The 21,066-nt window shown below is 49.9% G+C and overlaps 1 protein-coding gene across 3 annotated transcripts in view; it reads left to right on the plus strand.

Annotated features, from left to right (window-relative positions):
* Window positions 1-21,066, plus strand: part of Prdm11 (PR/SET domain 11) — a 73,623-nt gene that overhangs the window by 17,530 nt on the left and 35,027 nt on the right. For 2 of the 3 annotated variants that reach the window (XM_028778566.1, XM_028778563.1), the window contains exons 1-4: window positions 13,718-13,818; window positions 14,423-14,542; window positions 14,881-14,984; window positions 15,422-15,684. In XM_028778566.1, coding sequence (XP_028634399.1) covers window positions 13,772-13,818; window positions 14,423-14,542; window positions 14,881-14,984; window positions 15,422-15,684 — 534 coding nt within the window. In that variant the 5' untranslated portion in view covers window positions 13,718-13,771. Of the gene's footprint in view, window positions 1-13,717; window positions 13,819-14,422; window positions 14,543-14,880; window positions 14,985-15,421; window positions 15,685-21,066 lie in introns of those variants that run through there. The other variant, XM_028778565.1, reaches the window with a different exon arrangement.

Here is a 21,066-nt window from a genome sequence, read left to right on the forward strand (position 1 = left end):
AGGAAGGAAGGAAGGAAGGAAGGAAGGAAGGAAGGAAGGAAGGAAGGTGCACTAACCACTGAGTATTGCTGATACAGTACGCTGATCCAGGCTTTGATTGGTTGGTCTTCACAATCACACACTTAACTGTCCCCAAGACATCAGGCAGTTGGTGCCAGAAAAATGAATGGATAGGGTAAGACATGCCCATGGGCATAGCTACTGACCCATGGGGATGAGGATGGAAACCTTGTTCTCTGGGCTTCCAGCGTGTAGAACAGTGCTGGTGTTCAGTACTGGTATTGTAGGAGGACAGGTCACGAGGGAGGGAATGGGTGCCCTCCATTGGGTTTAGAAGACACCCCACCCTGCCAGGGCATTGACACATTAGAGTCTCCCCCTCCCACCTCCTTCCTGCAGGCCCATGAGGAAGGTCACCTTCCTGGCAGTGTTACTGCTCTGCAGAGCCTCTTCCTCCTGAGCTTGCCAGCGCCACCAGAGCAGTCCCACAACCCCAGTCTGTCCCACAGGTGTGACTAGGAGTCATTACAAGTGTTAGTGCCCGTGTCACTGTACACACGCAGTCGTATTAGCTGGTGTCATCCCCCTTGGTCTCCTTCATCGGTAAGCTGAAGTTCACACTGCTTGTCCTTTCAAAGCAGAGCTCCTGCCCTGTCACCGATAGGAAGGGCACAGTGAGGGCACAGTGAGGAGTGAGATCATACATACAGTAGGTGCTGGCGAAAGGCAGGGCCTGTCTGCCTCCCTCCTAGCCAGGATCTCTGCCAGCGCATGGGTCTGTACGTGAGCCCTTCCACCTTCGTGGAAAAAATACTTACTCTGGTCTTTATACATGACTGTCTCGAACACATGTACACAACACACACACACACACACACGTCATAGAAGAGTAGCACATAGTGTCAGTACTGAAGTACAAAGGATCACAACAACTTTATTGCCAGCAGCTCAGTGCACAGTTGGAGCCCATGCATGGTAGATGACTGCATAGGTAGGACAGATAGATCACCCTGCCCGCTTTAGGATGTGATGAGCATACAGTGGGTCGCTGTGTAGGAGAAGAACCCAGGGCTGAGGGCTCAGCACCTTCATAGCAGAGAAGCCAACATTCGTCTTCAGGAAGCCATCAGATACATGCTTGACCTACTTTATTACTGTGTGACATGTGGCAGGAATGATTTGGGGGCCAGAGGACAGGAAGCCCTTACAGCCAGAGACGCTCTGTAGAGATGTTACAAGGATGCCCAGAACTCAGGCAGGCAGTCCTCCTTGATATTGAGCACACACTTGGACAATCCCCTAAGCAAGGCATGTTAGGCAGACTCTGGCTCAGGAAGTCAGGAGTGGAGCCTAGGATTCTGGTTTACCAGTGAGCCAACCTCTCGCCTCACGTCATCAACTGCCCACTAAGTACCAGAGCCATTCTGTGTGTGCTACCAATGGTATCATGTATTTGAAAATAGATTTGTTTATTTGTGTGTGTGTGCATGTGTGTGGGTACACATGTGCCATGTATGTGTGTAGGTCAGAAGATAACTTGAGTCAGTCCACTCCTTCCATCATGTAAGGCCTAGGGATTGAGCTCAAGTTATCAGGCTTGGCAAGAAGGACCTGAAGAGCTTTTACTCACTGGGATCTGAATACATTTCACACAACAACCTTACCAAGAAGGTGTTGCCTGTATCCACAGGCCCAGAGAGGTTCAGGCGCTCCCCCAGTTGCACTACAATGAGTTGAAGCATCACGGCGTCCACCTCTCATCAGTCGTTCTGTTTCAGGACCCACTGTCACCACGGAGGAGGCCATGTATCCCAGAGCCTGTTGTGTGTCCACTTTGCACCAGGCCCTGTTCTGGCTGCAGGGGACACAGCAAAGGACAGAATAGATAAGCATCTTCACTTCCTGGAGTCTACATTCTAGCTGGAGAGAGACCGGGGCCAATCTTATAAATAAATACTGTGCACATTGGATGATGACATGGTCAGCAGAAAGTGCACAGGCTGGAGAGAAAGAGCAAGGGGTGCTAGTTAATGTAGGATGCCCAGAGATTTGACATCAGTCAAAGCCTGGAGGGTAAGCCCTGTGCTTCTGCTGGAAAGAGCATTCCTTACAGAGGAAATAGCTACCGCAGAGTCATGTGGGAGGCAGGCAGGCTCCTGGGGCTATGCTAGAGGTAGTGGGAGAAAGAACCATGAGCAATGAGGTCACAGGAATTGGGGACAGTGTCCTGTATGTATCTGCTATGCATGAGACGGTCACTGTTCAGGGCTTGAAGCAAGGGGCCCCTGTGACAGGATTGCCTTGACTGTGGATGGCCAGTAGGCAGCCACTCTGGAGAGGCTGCTATGTGCTAGTAGCTGAGAGAGATCAGGAAGAGTCACTGGGGAGGAGTAGCTTTCTTCTTTAGTACAGCTGCCTGATGTGTCGATGTGTTACGGAGCTCACAAACCCTAGGGAGGCTCGGAGAAAAGGAGAGAAATGGTGGGACTGAAGACTGCACGTAACTTCTACCTGTTTTCATGGTATGAGATTAGATCACACTATGTAGCAGGGGCTGCCCTTGAATTCAAGATCTGGATTATAGGTGCGAGGTATCACATCCAGGTTCTGTGCATCTTGAAGAGGCCCCAGTACCAGGTCTGTCTCCATAGAACACCCAGTGCTAACTCCTAACCCAGAGAGCAAGCATCTGAGATGGTTTCCAAGGCCCAGGGGGAGAGCTGGAGCCACCAGGAACAAGCCTATCTGGAAGGGGCCCCATACCTGCAGTGGAGCAGGGCAAAGCAAGGGTGGGTGACAGAAAGCCTGTCTGCAGAGGCTTGAGACAGTAAAGCGAGGTTCCAGGCAGTGAAGAGGTGGACTGGCTTTCCCACCGCTGACCAGCACTCCAGCTTTGCCCATTGAATCCCTGTCCCCAGCGCCAGTGTGTCCAGTACCAACCAGTTCTCAGATCCTCCAGCCTCAACTGTCCACACTGGCTTCCCAGGCTCAGCACAGACCCCAGAGGACTAGGGCTTAGTCCTACAGGACGCCCGCTAAAGACCATTCTTTCAGATCCTAAATGTCTGTGCTTCTGACCTCTGTAGATTCGAGGTTCTGAGACTTCTTCAGTTTCCATCATGCATTGGGTTGACCTACAGAACAAAGGAAATGGTGTTTCTCACCATTCCTGGCTTATAGAAAAGGCCCAACCCAGACACTGCCAGGTGAAAAAGCTGCGTAGGGGATGGGAGGGGGAGGGGGCAGGGAGCTACTGATCCCTCTCTGAGTACACCCCCAGCTCATGAACCTCAGTGTGTGTGTGTGTGTGTGTGTGTGTGTGTGTGTGTGTGTGTTTTGTACATGTAGTACGCATGCACCTATACTCTGGAAAGCACACGTGAAGACTGGAGGTTGACTTCTTCCTCTATGTCTGTCCACCTTCTTTTTTGAGACAGGGTTTCTTACTGAACCTGGAGCTCACTGTTTCAGCAGAATGGGTCGCCTGCAATTCCCTAAGACCCCTCTGTCCCCTCCCCGACATGACCCCATACTTGGATTTTGTGTGGGTGCAGGGAACTGAGCTCAGTTTCTCATGCTAGCACAGCAGTTTACTCACTGAGCATTTCCCCAATCCCACATTTTTTTAAACAAAAATCTTATTTTATTTTAATTTTCTGGTTCTGGTCATTGGATCCAGTGCTCTGTGCAAACCAGGCAAGCACTCTGCCACAGAATCACACCCCAGCCCTATTGGAAGTAGGGCTTACTCTCCAGCCCTTATTCCCCAGATCTAGAGCTGGGTGGGTGAGGCTGAGAGCTCTTAACTTTCTAATGAGGCTAGCCCCACCCTGAAGCTCTCTGGAGTCCCCAGAAGTAAACTCAGGTGCTGGCCAAAGGGCTTCTTATGAATAACAAAAGACATTCCCTTTAGAGAGTGTGCCAGAAACCAAACAAGGTCAGATATGTTTCTTATTGTACCCACGTCCTGCTCTGTTGGCTGGCTTCATGGTATGCGCTGCAGAGCCATCTGCAGGGCTTGGCTGCCTTGGCTGTGGGCTTTCTCACTGAAGTCACAAAATAAACACCTTTCACTCACTTTGTCCCAAAGTGGGTCAGCTGTGTGCTGCAGAAGAGAGACATCATGTGTGGTGATATTCTTAAAGGCCAGTCTCTCGCTGGTTGTGATGGTGCACGCCTTTAACCCCAGCACTTGGGAGGCAGAGGCTGGCAGATCTCCATGAGATCGAGGCCAGCCTGTTTTACAGAAGGAATTTTAGGACAGCCAAGGCTGCACAGAGAAATCCTGTCTCAAAAAAACCAAACCAAACCAGAGAGCTGGCTGGAGAGATGATTAAGAGCACTGGCTCTTCCAGAGGACCCGAGTTCAATTCCCAGCACCCTTATGGCAGCTCACAACTCCAGCTTTAGGGGATCCAACACCCTCATACATGAATGTAGGCAAAATGCCAATTCACATAAAATAAAAACAAGCAAAAGAGAAAGAAAGAAAGAAAGAAAGAAAGAAAGAAAGAAAGAAAGAAAGAAAGAAAGAAAGAAAAAAGAAAAGAAAAAGGCTAGGCTCTGTGTCCAGTTGCCGGGGAGACCCTGGAGATACACCACTGATTGACATGGTGGCTCCTGCTTCTGGGGCTGAGAGTGGGCCCAGCTGCTGCTGAAGGAGCTGTGACACCCGAGTATGTCAAACACAGTGGAGAGCAAGCCCACAGAAACAGTACCACTCTGAAGCACGTTCTCTAGGGCTGTGGGTGTCAGAGACGATGAGCATCTGTCTCCTATAGCCTCTCCAAGTCCTACTGACAGAGAAGAACATGTACTTTTCAGAAGTGCTGCAGGAGGGACCACCTTGGGAGGAGCACAGTGTTCTGCCAGACCCAAACAGCTGGGTTCCACAGGAGGAGGCCCTGATCTTACTGGAGCTCAGCTCCACAGCTGCCTATGGTGTTTCTGCCTTTGGGTCCCCTGCAGATATCTTGACTTTGTATGCTAGTTAATACAAGTACACACACACACACACACACACACACCCCTTACAAAAGCATGACTGGAGATACTTCCGCAAACATACCCATGGAGCCAGCACCCAGGCTGAGAGATCAACCTGATTTTAACACCCTAGGACTCTGATTTCTACCTATTCCAGTTGGTTCCAAAAATAACTTTGAACATGACCCCTGTTTTACTTCTTCTCATAGATGTCACTACATACCTGACAGAACAATTTGAGGGAGGAAGGCTGTATTTTGACTTGTAGTCCAGGGGATATAGGCCATCATGGTGGGAGGGTGTGGTGGCTGGGGCTCCATCTGTGGCCAATGCCTGTTCACTTCCCAGTGATAGACTGTGTTATAGAGGAGACCTCAGTGGGAACTGGTAAGCCCCGGGCTTTAGGTTCTCCTCTGTCTGCTGGAACTCAATGCAAAAGGTTCCACACCTTCCCCAAACAGTGTTACCAGCCGAGGACTAACTCTTCAAACCCTGAGCCTGTGAGGGAATGGGGCTGGGACATTGTGAGTTAAACCATAACAGTTTCACTCCACACTGTCCTTGGTTACTTTGTTTCTTTATATAAATCAAATCCCACAGAGAGTTCTCTCTGGAGTCTAGCTTCTCTTCTCAATGTACATATGGCTGTGGTTAGATTACTCCCCTTCCCGCATAGCATTCTATCCACTGATTGATTTTATTTTAAAACGTGAAGCTGGAAACGTTGGTATATGCTTGTCATTTCCCTCTGGAGGCTGAGGCAGGAGGATCAAGAATTTAAGGCTGTCGGGCGGTGGTGGTGCATGCCTTTAATCTCAGCACTTGGGAGGCAGAGGCAGGCGGATTTCTGAGTTCGAGGCCAGCCTGGTCTACAGAGTGAGTTCCAGGACAACCAGGGCTACACAGAGAAACCCTGTCTTGAAAAACAAAACAAAAAGAATTTAAGGCTAGCCTCAGCTACATAGGCAGACTGTGTCTCAAAAACAACAATAAATCAAAACAAGGAAACTCACTGAGCAATGTGTACCTCAGGAGGAGGCAGGGCAGAGTGAGTGTGCATGGTCCTTTACAGCCTTTGCTAAGGATGCTGACCGCTCGCTGGCCTGTTGATCTGATTGGCACACAGCCTGAGTGTGGTATGAAGGGAGGGGATAGATGCAGCAAGCAGGCAGGTCTTTCAAAATGGAAGCATAAGACAAAACCCGAGGATGCTTCATGGTGGAAACACCAGGCTACCTTTCTCCATTGGTGGGTCCCTCACTCATCAAGTATGTGCCCTTTGCATTCAGTTTCTAGTCTGGATCCCTCCCTTTGTTGCCCTGGAGTTGGATCGAAGAGTCTATTGATGGGAAGAATTCCTTGAAAGCAGCAGTTCTCACCCTGTGGATTGTAATCCCTTTCACAGGGGCCTCTTAAGCTCATCCTACACGTCAGATGTTTACATTATGATTACAGTTACGAAGCAACAATGAAAATAATTCTATGGTTGGGGGTCAGCACAACGTGAATGACTATATTAAAGGGTTGCATTAGGAAGGCTGAGAAGCATTGCTTTAAGCTCTCCATTCTCTTAGCCCTTCCCTCTTTTCCTCCCTTTCCCCCTCCTCCCCTTCTTCTTCCTCTCCTTTCTCCCCTTCCTCCCCTTCCTTTTCCTTCCTTTCCTCCTTCCCTTCCCTTCACATGGGCTTACCCAGATCCTCAGATGGGATTACTTCAGTCTCTTTGTGCCACTCCTGGGCTCACTCCCTATTGCACAGCAGTTTTAGAGTCACCCCCAGACAGAGTTCCATGTCCTTGCCCCATCACTCACCTGCCACAGGGGCATGCATGCTGTTTCAGTTGGTGACCTTACAGTGAGATCATTGTCAAAGTCCACAGCAGCATGAGGGCCCCTCTTGGTATTGGCATTCTCTGGTTCCAAACAAATAGGTGACTGGATGCTATCAGAGGGTCACTTCATGAGCAGTCTAGTGTTCTGCTGCTTACCCCTTCCCCCCGGTACTGTCTTCACAGGTTTCCTTTCTCAGAATGTCACACAGTGGCAGCCATACAATACATACATTTCCTCAGTGACCGTTTCCACTTAGTAACAACGTCCATTTTCCTGTCGTGTGTGGAGCCCGTGCTTCATGTTGATAGTCATCCAGCAGATTGTAAACTGCCATCCAACCTCCACCCTGTGCTCCGTGTCAGCTTCTCTCTGGTTTGGAAGTTTAAAGCACTTCAGTCCTTTTGTGAGCACGGATCCCATTGTAGAAGACAGCTCTGCAACTCTATGTCTGCTTGAGCCATCGTCTTTACGATTGCTTCCTTACAGCGGGTCTCACAGTGGGTTCCTAGGTGGGAGATCTCTCTTGCAGAGAGCTGGATTTTGGATTGCAGACTCACCTCTGGAGACACTGTCCCATATGCGTCACACTCCAACCCGTAACACATGAGTGACTACTTCTTGCTCTAGGTGAGCCTCAGCATCTTAGACTTTAAGGTTTTGTGTGTTTACTAACGGAGACATGACACCGGAAGGGGCTGCCTAGTGCCAAGAAAGGAAGAGAACTCAGATCAATGAGTGATGTTTGCCACGCGTTCTACATCGGAGACTATAGGAGACAGATGATCATTGTCTCTAGCACCCAGAGCCAAGTATTAATAAAATGTTAACACCTTTCCATTGCACATTTTAACGTTTATCACTTCTTTTACAAAATGTTCATGGTTTTTCCATTGAGCTGAGCATGATTATAGAGGGATGAGAAGTGTCTTTCTGTTGGGTGTAGTTAACTGCTATGACGCTCTTAATCCAAGTGCTAAAGGTACGATCTAGGGCATCACACGTGACGGGCAGATGATCCACCTCTTGACTTGTATTCTCAGCCCAACTCCAAAATTTCACCATCCTTCCTTTAATGTGTATACTTTTTTTTTGTTTTGTTTTTGAGACATGATCTTACTATGTTTCCATGGCTGGCCTTGAACTTTTTGACTCGCCCATCAACTTCCCAAGCAGCTGGGCTTAGTTCATGATACTTTTAAATGACACTAACATTTAAATAACAATAAACAACTGTTAATAAAGTGATTATCATGGACTAAACATTGTGTGTGCAAACCTAACCTGCAAAACAGAAGTGTGTAGATACTCAGTCCCTCTAAACAAACAGGGAAACCAAGCCAAGTGGGCATTTGTCAAAGTTACTGAGCCTAAGTGTGGCCATGCTGGTATCAGCGACAGAATGTGTGCCAGGTGTAATACTTCCATAAGTTTAGCCAGTAAAGCCCCCACCTTTAATCCCAGTACTTAGGAGGCAGAGGCAGAAATGAGTTCAAGGCCAGCCTGATTTATGTAGTGAATTTTAGGATATACAGGACTATGTACAGGGATCTTTTTTCAAAAAGGGGAGGAGGCTTCCATGAATTCTGTAACATGTTTTAATAGATTTATCTCACGGTGATACACTCTAGTAATACTGGCACGTGAGAGAGACAGGAGGATTGTGAGTAGCCAGGCTCTATTTTGTTGTTGTTGTTGTTGTTGCTGCTGTTGTTGAGACAAGGTCTCGCTGTACCTCTGACTGTCCTGGAACTCACTATGTAGACTAGGCTGGCCTAGAACTCACAGAGAGTTCTACTTCTGCCTCCCCAGTGCTGGGATTAGAGGTGGGCTCCATTGCACCTGGCTCAGATTCTTTTTTTTAAATAGATAAATAGATTTTTTTTTTTAAAAAAAAATGCCTTTTGCATGTCCTAAGAGCAGCTACCTGCATTTGGAGGCTTATCTTACAAGTAAATTCAAGGAATATTGATCATTCTCCCCATAGATAGTGCTTGCTCGGCATATAAACTTATCTGTTCAGGGGCTGGAGAGATGGCTCAGGGGTTAGGAGCATTTGCTGCTCTTACAGAGTATCTAAATGTGGCTCCCAGGACCCACATTGGGTGACCAACAGCTGCCTGCAACTCCAGTTCCAGGGAATTCGATGTTCTCTTCTGGCCTCCATGGACACATGTACACATACCTAGGTGTGTGTGTGCACATACACAAATAAAAATATAATTATAAATTTAACTATTTCTTCTAATAATTCCCAAATGTCCCCACTCCCACTCCTGTGGTTTATTGATTAACATCATTAGTTGGTGGACTGTGGATTGGGAGGTTGGATCAGGAGGATTGCCACAAGTTTGAAGCCAGTTTGGTTTACATAGCAGGCATCAGTTCAGCCAGACTACATAGTGAAACCCTGTCTTAAAAGAAAACGACTTCAAGAAGGGGAAACTGAGGCCTAGAGCACAGGCAGAAAATATCCCAAATTATGGCACAGACAAGACCAAGCACCCAAGACTCAGGATCTCCAGCCCAGGTCTATGTCTGACCTTAAGTCCTTTAGATAGTCAAGGGGACACGCAGGGTGGATACCAAACAGAACTTCGAACTCTCAGGGGGCCAGGCTTAAGGGAAGCCAGTGGGCACAGCCTCCTGATGCTCCAGTCCCCTGGCTGCCAGGCAATCTGGGGTCCTGGCTCTCTGCCAAGGGTAAAAATGAGCTGCAGGCCTCTGGCCACTCTCTACCCCTCCTCTTGGGTTTGCATCTCATTGCTGAAGGTTCCACCAGGCTTAATCTCTGTGAGTGCAGACTCGGAGGAGCCAGGCTGGAGGGAGCAGTGCCAGCGGCTTGGAGTGCTTCATGAGGCTGCCCTCTGCTTCGGCAAGGAGGCCAGAACAAATGGCTTTTAGAGCTTCACCTGGCCCGTGACTTCCTGTGCCTGCTGAGACTGATATGGAGGACCCAGAGAAGGTCACCAGCCCTAAGTGGAAGTCCACTTAGTCACATCATATTCTGACACATGTCCCTGTAAACCTTCAATTGAAATAGACAGGGTCTATTTCAGAGTAAAGGTGCCTGTGACCCACTTCAGGCTTTAAATGCACAGCACTCAGACAACTGAGGCTTGATCATGGCCTCTAGGCCGCTGGGCTTTTCTAAGAATGGAGAGGCCTGAGTAGATGTTAGGGACATGAGAACAGGGGCACCCTTTTTTGTTTTACTGGGAAGCTCAGAACTGGTTGGATGTTCTATCACTAACCATCTATCAACAGGTTATTATAATCTGTTAGGTGCCACATGGAAGAGCACAGAAGACACAAGACATGCTTGCCATTTCTGACACTCTGTATCCTAAGCACCCTGCTTTATACAAGTAGATTAAATATTCCTACTCTGAAAATCCCAAATCCAACCTAAGTCAAAATCTGACATGTTCAACAAATGATCAAGTTTTGGAACTTAGGGATTTGGTAAAGAGTATGCCAGCATCCTAGTGCTGGGACACTCCCAGGTCTGAAACACTTTTGGCCGAGCATCTCAGACAAGAGTCATATTACCTGAGTGTGATTCTGTAAGAAAATGTGGAGAACCACATGCAAGCAAAAGCCACAGGCCTGTCTACGAGGAGGTGGAGGTGCTGTCTGGTGACCGATTGTTTTGGACTGTCTATATGTCTCTTCTCCTAATTCCTAGTCATGTGTCTCTTTCCCTCCCCACTGAGTGCCCTTGCCTCTGGGCAGCCAATGAAATACAGCACTTATAATGCTCTGGTACTTGGCTCTCCAAGTCCTCCCTGCAGTCTGTATCCCAATTCTCCTATAGGATGATTATTTCTGGCCTACCCATGAAGACTCCTTAAGGCCTAAAACACAACCTTTTGATGTGGATGGCGATGGTGTCATCTACAACGTTCATACTCCAGACCTTGAACAAAGCAGGGCCTAGAGATGATGGCACAGAGGCTCACACTGCACTTTCCTGGGACTCATGTTCACTTCCCAGCATCCACACCAGGTGACTCCTAACCACCTACAATTCCAGCTGCAAGGGATCTCACAACCGCTCTGGTCTCCACGAGCACCTCCACTCACATGGACAGACAGACAGACACACTCACACACATGCATACACACACAATTTAAAATAAACCTAAATCAATAAAAAGCTTTAAAAACTATTCTAGATTTATTTATTTTTATTTTATGTGTATGGGTGTCTTGCCTGCATGTATGTCTGTGCATCACATGCATGCCTGGTGCCCAGAGGCCAGAAGAGGTCGCTGGATTCTCTGGAACTGGTGTTACAGATGGTTGTGAGCCACCAAGTGCTAGGGACCAAACCTGGGTGGTTTAGAAGAGCAACAAGTGCTCTTAACTGCTAAGCTGTCTCTTCAACCCCTGTAAAAAGTTTAAAAAGAAAAGAAAATCTCATGATGTCTTACGTGGGTTTGTGGTTTTGTGTGAGCCATCCTAGGATATGCATGAGCCTGTGAAGCAAAGGTTGGACATGCCCGGCGGAGAGGCACAGTGTCTTGAAGCTGAGTACTTTAGGACATGCTGTAAGAATCGGGCTCTCAGATCTGTGATCTGATTCAGCTGTGCCTGTCACTGCTCTAGCCTCTCAATCCCAGCCTTGTCTTCTTTCTTGACATTCACCCTACCTGGCCTTATGGGGAAGGAGAGTCAAACATTACTCACAAAGCTTTCTTTCCTTCTGAAGTCTCTCATGGAGCTGAGTGTCTGTGGAGCCAGTGGGACACAGAAGACATGGTGCATTTTGACCTGGGTCATTTGGTCATCAGTTCTTTTGGTAGATGTGAGTTCTGCTGGGGTGGGATGGGCCTGAGACCAGGGTGAGAATCAGCAGATGCTCAGAGTGCAGAACTGAAGGACAGCCACTCCCATGCCTCACAGACTCCTGGGAATGGAGGCCCCTTCAAGCTCATGCCCTAGTCCTCGCATGCTTTCCACATGTTTCGTAGCGCCTGTTACAGGTGCTGGGAAGTCAGTGGTAGGCCAGAGAGCCTGGAAAAGCCATTTGTCCTGCCCTCCAGGAGCTGACAGTTGCAAGCTGGCTAAAGGCCATGATACATAAAGCAGATCTGAAACACTATGGCCAAGACTAGTAGAGGCATTGTGGTGGGGCTGAGGTAGGGTCAGTGAGGAACAGAGAAGGGGAGTGCTGCAAAATGCTCCTAAGCTGTGTGCTTCCGGAAAGCCAGAGTTAGTCATTGATAGACTAAAAAAAGAGAGACCCAACCTAGTGGAGACCATTCTAAGCTTCCCTTGGTGATACTACCTGGCTATGTTCCTGATCAACTTTCTTTTTCTGTTTCTTATTTTTATTCATTTTACTTGATCGATCTATCTATCTATCTATCTATCTATCTATCTATCTATCTATCTGTTTGTGAGTCAGAGTCTCACTATGTAATTCTGGGTGTCCTGAAACTCACTATGTACTCCAAGCTGGCTTCGAACACATGGAGATCTGCCTGCCTCTGCCTCCTGAGTCCTGGGATTAAAGGTGTGCACCACTATGAGTGGCTCCTGAGCAGCTTTCTATCCTGGGGTTGTAGCCTCTTCCACATTTATCTGTCTCTGTCACCCACCACATCTGATGGAATCTGTCATTAGCCACATTTTGTTGGAAGGAGAGTGGACTCCTGTAAGTTGTCCTCTGACCTCTACACCCGTTCATGACCCCCCCCCCTCCACATTAGATAGATTTACTGAGAGAAATGAAAATGTAGAGAAGTCACACAGCCTTCATTATCAGTCAGCTTGCCAGCCATGGCCAAGTAACAGACAGGCCACAAGGCTTTAGCCTCCCAGTTCTGAAGGTTGAGAGGTCAAAGATCAAGGTGCACTCAGCCAGATAAGGGCTTTCTACATTGCAGATAGGACTTTTCTACTGTATTCTCACAGAATACAGCAGAGAGACCTGTGTCACCTTCCCTTAAGAGGTTACCTGACCCTGAACACCGTATCCAGTTTTTGCCTCCTCTCCAAATAGTCCCATTGGGATTTAGAGCTTGAATGTAGGGGAGCGTCAAGGGTTCAGCCCCTAACACCTGCTCCATGGCTGTACAGCTTGTCACTGAGACTTGAATTCTCAGAGTGCAAGCTGTTCCTAGACGCAGTGCTTGTGGGACTCCTGCCCTTGCAACTGCATCCCAGTCAGCCTGTGTGACCTTGGGCCAGTCCCTTCTCAGACTTCAGCCCTCTGCACCCCCTTTCTCCGCGGGTGGCTGGGGAGCCATTGCCTGGGCCGGGAGGTGGAGCAAAACGCGGCCGCTCGCACCCGGGGCGGTGCAGGTGGCTCTGGGCGCGGGCTGCGGTGGCCGAGGTGGGTGTCGGCGGCGGCGCTGCGGAGGCGGCTGCGGGCTGCGCGCGACCGTCCGCGCGTGAACCCGGGGCTGTCCCCTCGGCGGCCGCCCCCCAACCCCGACGCTCGTGTCCTGCGAGACCCGCGCCCCTCCCGGCCGCCAGCCAACTGCGTGCCCCCGGGGCCGGCAAGAAGCCACATGCCCCCGCAAGGAATGCCGGGCTGCCGGGCGGGCGGGGGGCGGGCCGGGCCGCGGCGCCCCGCCGCGAAGGTGGGTGACGGCCGGGGCGCCGCCTCCGTGCACACTTTCCCCGCGGGCCACACACGCGGTCGAACGGCGGCCCCGGGGCTGGGGGCAGGGCACCCTGTCCCCTGCGGTCCCCTGTGCGCGCCCCCCGCGTCCCGGCTCGCAGGAGGGGCAGGCCGTGCCGCTCCCCCACCCCTCCCGCCGCCGCGGGCTTTGGGGCCCCCGGTGGGGAGCAGGGGGCTGATGAGCCGAGGAGCAGGGGTGTGGCCAGCGGGGGCCCCGGGGAGTGAGTCACACACACACTCTGCTTGCCCAGTCCCGGGGCCCAGCACGGTCCCAAGGCCGAGCTACTGCACAGCCCTCTGAAGAAGAGTGTCCCGGGTCTGGTATGAGGACCGTGGGGAGGGGCTGCAGCCAGATTCTGTGGTCAGGGCGGTAAGCATGATCTGGGGACACTCCCCCCTGGAGAGAGAGAGGTGGGCTTGGAGTCAGGGCAGGGCTAACCCTGGCTGGCACACAACCAGCTCCTCAGCCCCGCCTGTACCTGCTGTGAGCTGCCCAAGGGGCCTGGCTTCTTCCTCCTGGCAGCCCCTCGCTCGGGGCCTCACAGCCAGCCATGCAGAGCTCATTTCAGCTTTCCACTCCCTCGGGCCCAGTTGGATTTGTGGAGTCCCCTTCCTGGCCACTTTGGCAGTTTGTCAGATTCTTGGGGGTTCCTTGTGTCCTTTGGACTTAGTGTCCAGGCTGTGCTTCTCAGGCCTGGTTCCTGGCCTGAGCTGCCCCTGGGCCTTGACCCCATGAGGCTGGTGGCTCCAGTCGTCCCCAAGACCAGCCTGGGATAGAAATGGCATTTCCTCTTGGCCAGGCTACAGCTGTTTTTGTTGTCTGAGTTCTCAAGCGCTTCCTCTGGGGATGGCAGGGAGGGTAACCAGACTCCTAGGGACCCCTGCACTCTCTCCCGGCCACTCACCCCTCTTCCCCTGTCTCTTTCATCTTCTTCCTGTGCTGGTCCCGCCTCCCTTGCCTGTCCCCAGGACAGAATGACTGAGAACATGAAGGAGTGCTTGGCCCACACCAAGGCGGCTGTAGGGGACATGGTGACAGTAGTGAAGACAGAGGTCTGCTCACCACTCCGGGACCAGGAGTATGGCCAGCCCTGGTGAGGCCCCTGGGTGGTGACTTGAGGAGGGGAGGTGGGTGGCTGTGCTGGGTTGGTTGGGGACCCAGGGGATGTTCTTACTCCATGCTAGCCTTCCTTGCTGGACAGCTTCTGGGGTCAGAGGTAAGCAGGCACTAGATAGACTGGGGCAGAGTTTCCCAGGGCCCATCTCTCAGGAATTCCCGCGCTCCACTGCTCCTACAGTGAACAGCCAGCCTGTTGGAGTTCTTTGCCCATCTGCAACTCTCTGCCTCCTGGACAGGTGTCCAGTCTGTCTTCCCCTTGGGTTGTCTATGACGGCTTCTTTGCTTTTTTTTGTGGGCCCTTGCCCCGACCAGCTCTCGGAGACTGGAGCCATCTTCCATGGAAGTTGAACCCAAGAAACTGAAGGGAAAGCGTGACCTCATCGTGACCAAAAGCTTCCAGCAAGTGGACTTCTGGTGTAAGTGGAGCTGAGGTTCTGGGTGACTCCTCTTTTCACCCCATATCCTGTCCGCCCCCTGATTATTGTGGCAGAGCTGCACTGAGTGGCATTCACCTGGGGCACACCAGGATGCAGCAGCCTGCGTTGGGTCTTAGAGTCCACACAGATGACCCCAAATCCATTTTTTTAAATAACTTGAGACAGAAGCCTTGACATTTGTAGCATGTCCTTCAGTCCTCCAGGGAGTATCATGGGTTATTGCTTCTGATGGACCTGGGACTGCAGCTGGCTGGGCAGATCAGGATTGTTAGTCTTAAGCCACTTGCAATGTGTTTTCTACTGCTCCAAGTGCTCCTTAGTGACCCCCAGTTGTTTTTCCATCCAGTAAGGGTGGGGTGGGGGGAGTCTTAAATCCTGCCTCTACTGAACACTCCCTCCTCTTCACGTTCTTCCAGTCTGTGAGTCCTGCCAAGAGTACTTCGTGGATGAATGTCCAAACCACGGTCCCCCTGTGTTTGTGTCTGACACACCAGTGCCTGTGGGCATCCCAGATCGGGCAGCCCTCACCATTCCGCAAGGCATGGAGGTGGTAAAGGAAGCTGGTGGGGAGAGCGACGTGCGGTGTATAAACGAGGTCGTCCCCAAGGGCCACATCTTTGGCCCCTATGAGGGGCAGATCTCTACCCAGGACAAGTCAGCTGGCTTCTTTTCATGGCTGGTAAGTGTCCCTTGTACCATTTCACTCTCTGGGAGAGGTTGACATGGGACTCGGAGGGAAACAGGTGATAATTTATGTCTACACAAGTGCTTTTCTGAGCTACCTATGGACATGTGGATGGTGGGTCTTGCTACCCTCTTATCCAGCCGTGTGCCTTTTGTCCTTTGTTGTCCAAAGACCATATAAGGAATCCCACCTCAGCAGCAAGCAGGTGAGTCATCACCAGATAGTACTTAAGGCTGATTTTCCCAAGTATCCTCCTGTGTGCCTGTGCACGTGGGTGTGTGTGCATGTGGCTGTCCATTCAGTAATATTTACAAAGACCTCAGCCAACCCATCTTCCAAAATGGAAGACCTGTAACTCGGGGCTACAGGGCCATAGAAACTGATATTTTGCTCAGAAAATGGGCATGCCGAGTACTGGAAGGAAGGCCTTCAGGAGGACAGGCATGGTTCCCATTGTTGAGAGCAAATGGTCTCTTGAGAAGGCAAGCATGGAACAAGCAGGTACATGTGATTGTTGCCACCAGAGGGGGAGCACCGCATACTTTGTAACATTGTGTTTGTGGTACCTGGAGCCTACACTGGGAATGCCAGCAAGCTTTACTGTTTACAGTCTAATGACCTTGAATGTATCACTTTCTTCTCTGGGCCTGTTTTGCGACACAGGCTAATAAGAGCTGCTGGTGAAGATGACTCCAGGTGGCCTTGCACCGTTCTTGGGAATGTGATTTCTAAGTCACTGAAACATTTATCATTGTTTGATGTTACTATTGTTGGCCTGGTTGAAGGCTGGATTCCTGCAGAATAAGAACTGGAGAATGGTGCAGCTGGTCTTAGAAGGGGATAGAACCTCATTCCATGTAGACAGGAGAGATGGGGAAGAAGTCGGCCGTGGTGGCAATGGAGATCTGCAGAGAGGATGGCAAGGGCTGTATGTGATAAACTTTCCAAGCCCAAGGACTCGGGGAAGCTGGTGATATGGCCAAGCAGAAGTGTGGCTGGTTTAGGTTGTGGCACAGAAAGTCTTGATCTCAGGGAGGAAGTTGGAGAGAAGATTCGTGTCAGATGAACATGGTGATGACTTGAACTGAGGTCTGGAGGTGGGCGATTCTGAGAGGCTCAGGAGGGAGAGTCCTGAGGCTGGTGGGACAGCTGGGATGTCAAAGTGAGGAGCAGGGGCTTTCAAAAACACAGGGAGGGATTCCTAGGACTGCTCATGGGGAAGAGGTGGGCAGTGGGAGGGACATAGGATAGTAAAGGAAAGCAGCAGGGCCATTTATACCATTCGTATGCCTCTCTCTGAGCATCTCCTTGGTGCCAGGCCCAGGGGCAGGTCAGGTCAGGTGTAAATCCTACCTTCATGGGCAGGAGATGGAGCTAACCAAAGAATAATGAAAATGCACATAAAACTACAGGCAGGTGTTGATGAAGTAAAAAGCTAGGAGAAAGTGAAGAACCAGGGGATCCACATGGACCGAGGACAGACGAGGCCTCCAGATGCTGAGCTGGGGTTGAAGAAAGAACATGGTCACCTGTATGTTCAGGGTTTTCCACAGTAACACAATAGACTGAATCAATATCTCTCTCTCTCTCTCTCTCTCTCTCTCTCTCTCTCTCTCTCTCTCTCTTTCTCTCTCTCTCTTTCTCTTCCTCTCTTTCTCTTTCACTCTCTCTCATCCATCCATTGATCTATCTATCTATAGAATATATAGATAGATATGTATCATATCATATATGTATCTATCTATCTATCTATATATTGTATAGATAGATAGATAGATAGATAGATAGATCAATATATGATTGATTTATTAGAATGGTTTAGCTAATCTAACAGTGGCTGTGTGTGAATGGAAAGTCCTATGAATCAAGTAGTTGTTCAGTCCATGAGGCTGGATGTTTCAGCTGGTCTTCAGTATATGCCAGAATCTTGAAGTAGCAGGCTCCAATGCCAGTGAAGGAGCGAACTTGCTAACAAGGTGAGGGCAAGCAGACAAAGAACAAAATCTTCCTTCTTCCATGTCCTATATAGGCTTCTGGCCCAGATTAGAGGTGTGTCTTCCCACCTCAAAGATCCGGATGAAAAGTGGATCTTTCACAGAAGTTTCCCTCAGTTCTTGGGTTTTACTTAATTCCAGATGTGGTCAAGTTGACAGTTAAGAATAGCCATCACATCACAAAAGCACACATTGGTGAGGGGTATCAAATGGGTAGACCTCATAAGCAAAGGGGCTGTAGCAGGAAGGGGCCCACAGCATGTCTGAACAGCAAATATGGGACTGGAGAAGGCATGGAGGTGAACCAGGTGGGGTCTTGTGCAGACTTTACTCTGTGAAGGATGGTGGGAAGTTTCCAGGTTGTTTCAAATAATGATGAATGATTGACCAGATAACTTTAGTTAGTTTGTTTCTTTATTTGTTTGGCTGTATGTATATGTGTTCAGGATGGTGTTAGTGATGGTGTGTATGTGTGTATGTATGTGTGTGTGTGTATGTGTGTGTGTGTGTGTGTGTGTGTACGTGTTTTTATGTGTGTGCCTATGTGGAGGACAGAGGTGTCCAGTGTCTTCCTTTCTTATTCTCTACCTTATGTTTGAGACAGGCTCTCTCTCTAAACCTGGAGCTCACCAATTCAGCTAGACTGATTGACCAATTAATCTCCAGGGATCCTCCCACCTCCCCAGCACTGAAATTATAGGTGCTTGTCACAGCATTGGGTTTTTACCTGGGTCCTGGGGATCAGCTTAATTCTTCATGATTACACAGCAAACACTGTCCACTGAGCCATGTTCCCCAACCCCACATCAATGTATCGAAAGGGCACTGGCTGCAGCCTACAGACCTGACTGGGCCAGAGATGTGGCGTTGCTTAGGAAGCATGTAGAGAGTCAGTGTCATTTCAGACCTTCAATAGAGGTGGCGTGGGTGGAGGCAGGGACAGAGACATGGAGACTGAGGGATCAACTTGAGGACTAGGTGGGGGATGAAGGCCAGTCAGGATGGGATGGCTTCAGTAAGAGAGCCAAGTGTCAAGGCCAGCTTAGGTCCTCTCTGCCTCCCACCAAGCACTTCTGAAGTGAAGACTGCCAGGTGGAAAGTTGAGAATGATTGGGATTCCGGTGTTGGTCTTGTTGAGTGGTGACGTCAGCAGGCAGGTGGATGTACAGTTCTGGCACGTGCAGTGGGAGTACAGAGATGTGGCTTATGTTCGTAGATGGCTAGTGGAAGTGGATGGGGCCCAGCCTCAGTGTCAAGGGACTTCAACAGTTAACAGTCCAGAAGGAAGCACGGACGAGAGCTGCACTGAAGGAAAGCCGGCCAGGAGAGTAACCTGCCTACATAGCAAGGAGAGAGGTCTACAAAGGCTGCAGGCCAGTGGTGCCTCATGTTGTTGGAAAGCCCAGGATGACAGGGCTCAGAAGTGTTTATTGATCTTGTACCCACAAAAGCACTGTGACATTAGAGGAGTGGTAGGTCTCAACCTGGGATCTTGGACCCATATGGTCTTTGGCCATATTGACAGCTCAAGGTTGGGGCCATGCTACTGGTACCTCAAGGCAGAGGCCAGGGCCAGTGCTAAGTGGTTTGTACTGCCTAGGACTATGACCCATAACAAAGGCTTATCAGTAGCCCCCTGTGGGAGAGTGAGGGAGCTGGATGCCTGATTAGCATAGAGGTGGCTTGTAGAACAACTTCTCAGAAATTTGGCTGGAGCTCAGAGGTGAAAAAGATAAGAGGAGTGGATGGCGATTGGGGGGTCAGGGGAGCTGGTACTAGAAAGAAAACATTCTTAGGGCCAGCAGAGGAGTGCTTTGGAAAGAAACAGGGAGGAGGGGAGAACACCATCCATACATGCACTTGTAGCATTTTGAAGGTTCTTCAGAAGCTACTGAGTATGTAAAGGAGTGAGTCAGCACATTTTCCATCACCTAAGGGACAGCCCAGGGTAGGTGGGTGTGGTAGACTAATTAATGGCTCTTTGAAGATTATTAGTTTTCATTGCCAACTTGGCAAGACGTAGAGTCACCTAGGAGACAAGCTTCCTGGTGATTATTGAGCCTGGGGGGGGATTGTCTTGATAGGTTGGTTGATTGATGTGGGGAGACCCATCAGGGTGGTGGCATTCCCTAGGCAGGGTTACTGGACCGTATAAAATGGAGTGAGGTGAGCATAGTTGTTCATCTCTCTTTGCTTCTGGATTGCAGATGCAATGCAACCAGCTGCCTAGACCTCCTGCCCGTGTGACTTCCTCATTATGATAGGCTCTGGGATTGTGAGCCGAATGACCCTTTCTTTCTTAAGTTGGGTTTGTTAGTATTTTATGACAGGAATGAGATTAAGATAGGCCCCATAGTGTCCTCATTCTGGTCCTTAGAACCAGACTGTCTTTTAGTGGCTGTCTTTTAGTGGCAGAAGGTGCTAGAGTCTGTGGCTACAGTGAACATCTTTAGTCAGGGAGATGATCTTAGGTTTTCTGGCTGGGTTCAAGGTAATTACTAAATTCATCCATGGAGGAAGACAAGAGTGTCGGGGTCAAATCGGATATTGGGAAAATGGTTTCTGTTGACCTCCCAGAAATGGAAGGGACTGGGAAGTGTTAGGTCTCAAACCTGGGACAAACAGCTAACCAAGGTGCCCATTAACATAACAGAGTGGACTCTGGCTGCCAGTCCCCCTCAGTCTCTACCTGTTACAGGGTCCTCCTGGCTGGCATACTTCCCCGACTCCATCTCCCGACCCCTAAACTCTCTAGCCCAGGGGCTGAGCTAAGCCCCCTTCCCCAGCTTCTCTTCCCTATATAACTCAGCTATTTTAGCTAAGTGATCCCTTTGATCTCTTGGTCTCTGGGCTCTTGGCTTCTGGTTCCTCTCTCTTCCTCTCTGACTCTCTCCCCCCATCCTTTCTCATAGCCAGCTTCAGTCTGGACCCTTCAAGATGTCTTTGCATGTGTTCTCCCATATATGTATAATAAAAAGCTTCAGCCCCTTAGGAGCAGCCATGTCTTCTTTGGACTTCTCATTCAGGAGGCAGGGATGCCAGCTCCCTGTAGATGTGACAAGACAAAGTTCTTGATTGGAAGAGTTCTGACCTGCAGAATTGTAAAAGAATACATTGGTTTTGTATTGGGGGGAGAGAGAGAGAGAGAGAGAGAGAGAGAGAGAGAGAGAGAGAGAGAGAGAGATTCTACGGCAATAGGACTAACAGAGGAGGCTGTGTCAGGGACATCTGCTAAAATGTGGAAGGTGGCAGAGGGAGGAGGCTAGGCCATAGTGGGCCTGTGACCTTCAGAATATCAAGAAGTGAGTGATACCAGAGGTCTGAAGAGAATGGGTGGTCGGAAAGGCTCAAGATAGCAGGATCTCCCTCTCCCTCTCCCTCT

Source organism: Grammomys surdaster, unplaced genomic scaffold (genome assembly GCF_004785775.1).
Source record: "Grammomys surdaster isolate TR1022 unplaced genomic scaffold, NIH_TR_1.0 338, whole genome shotgun sequence".
Lineage (NCBI taxonomy): Eukaryota > Metazoa > Chordata > Mammalia > Rodentia > Muridae > Grammomys > Grammomys surdaster.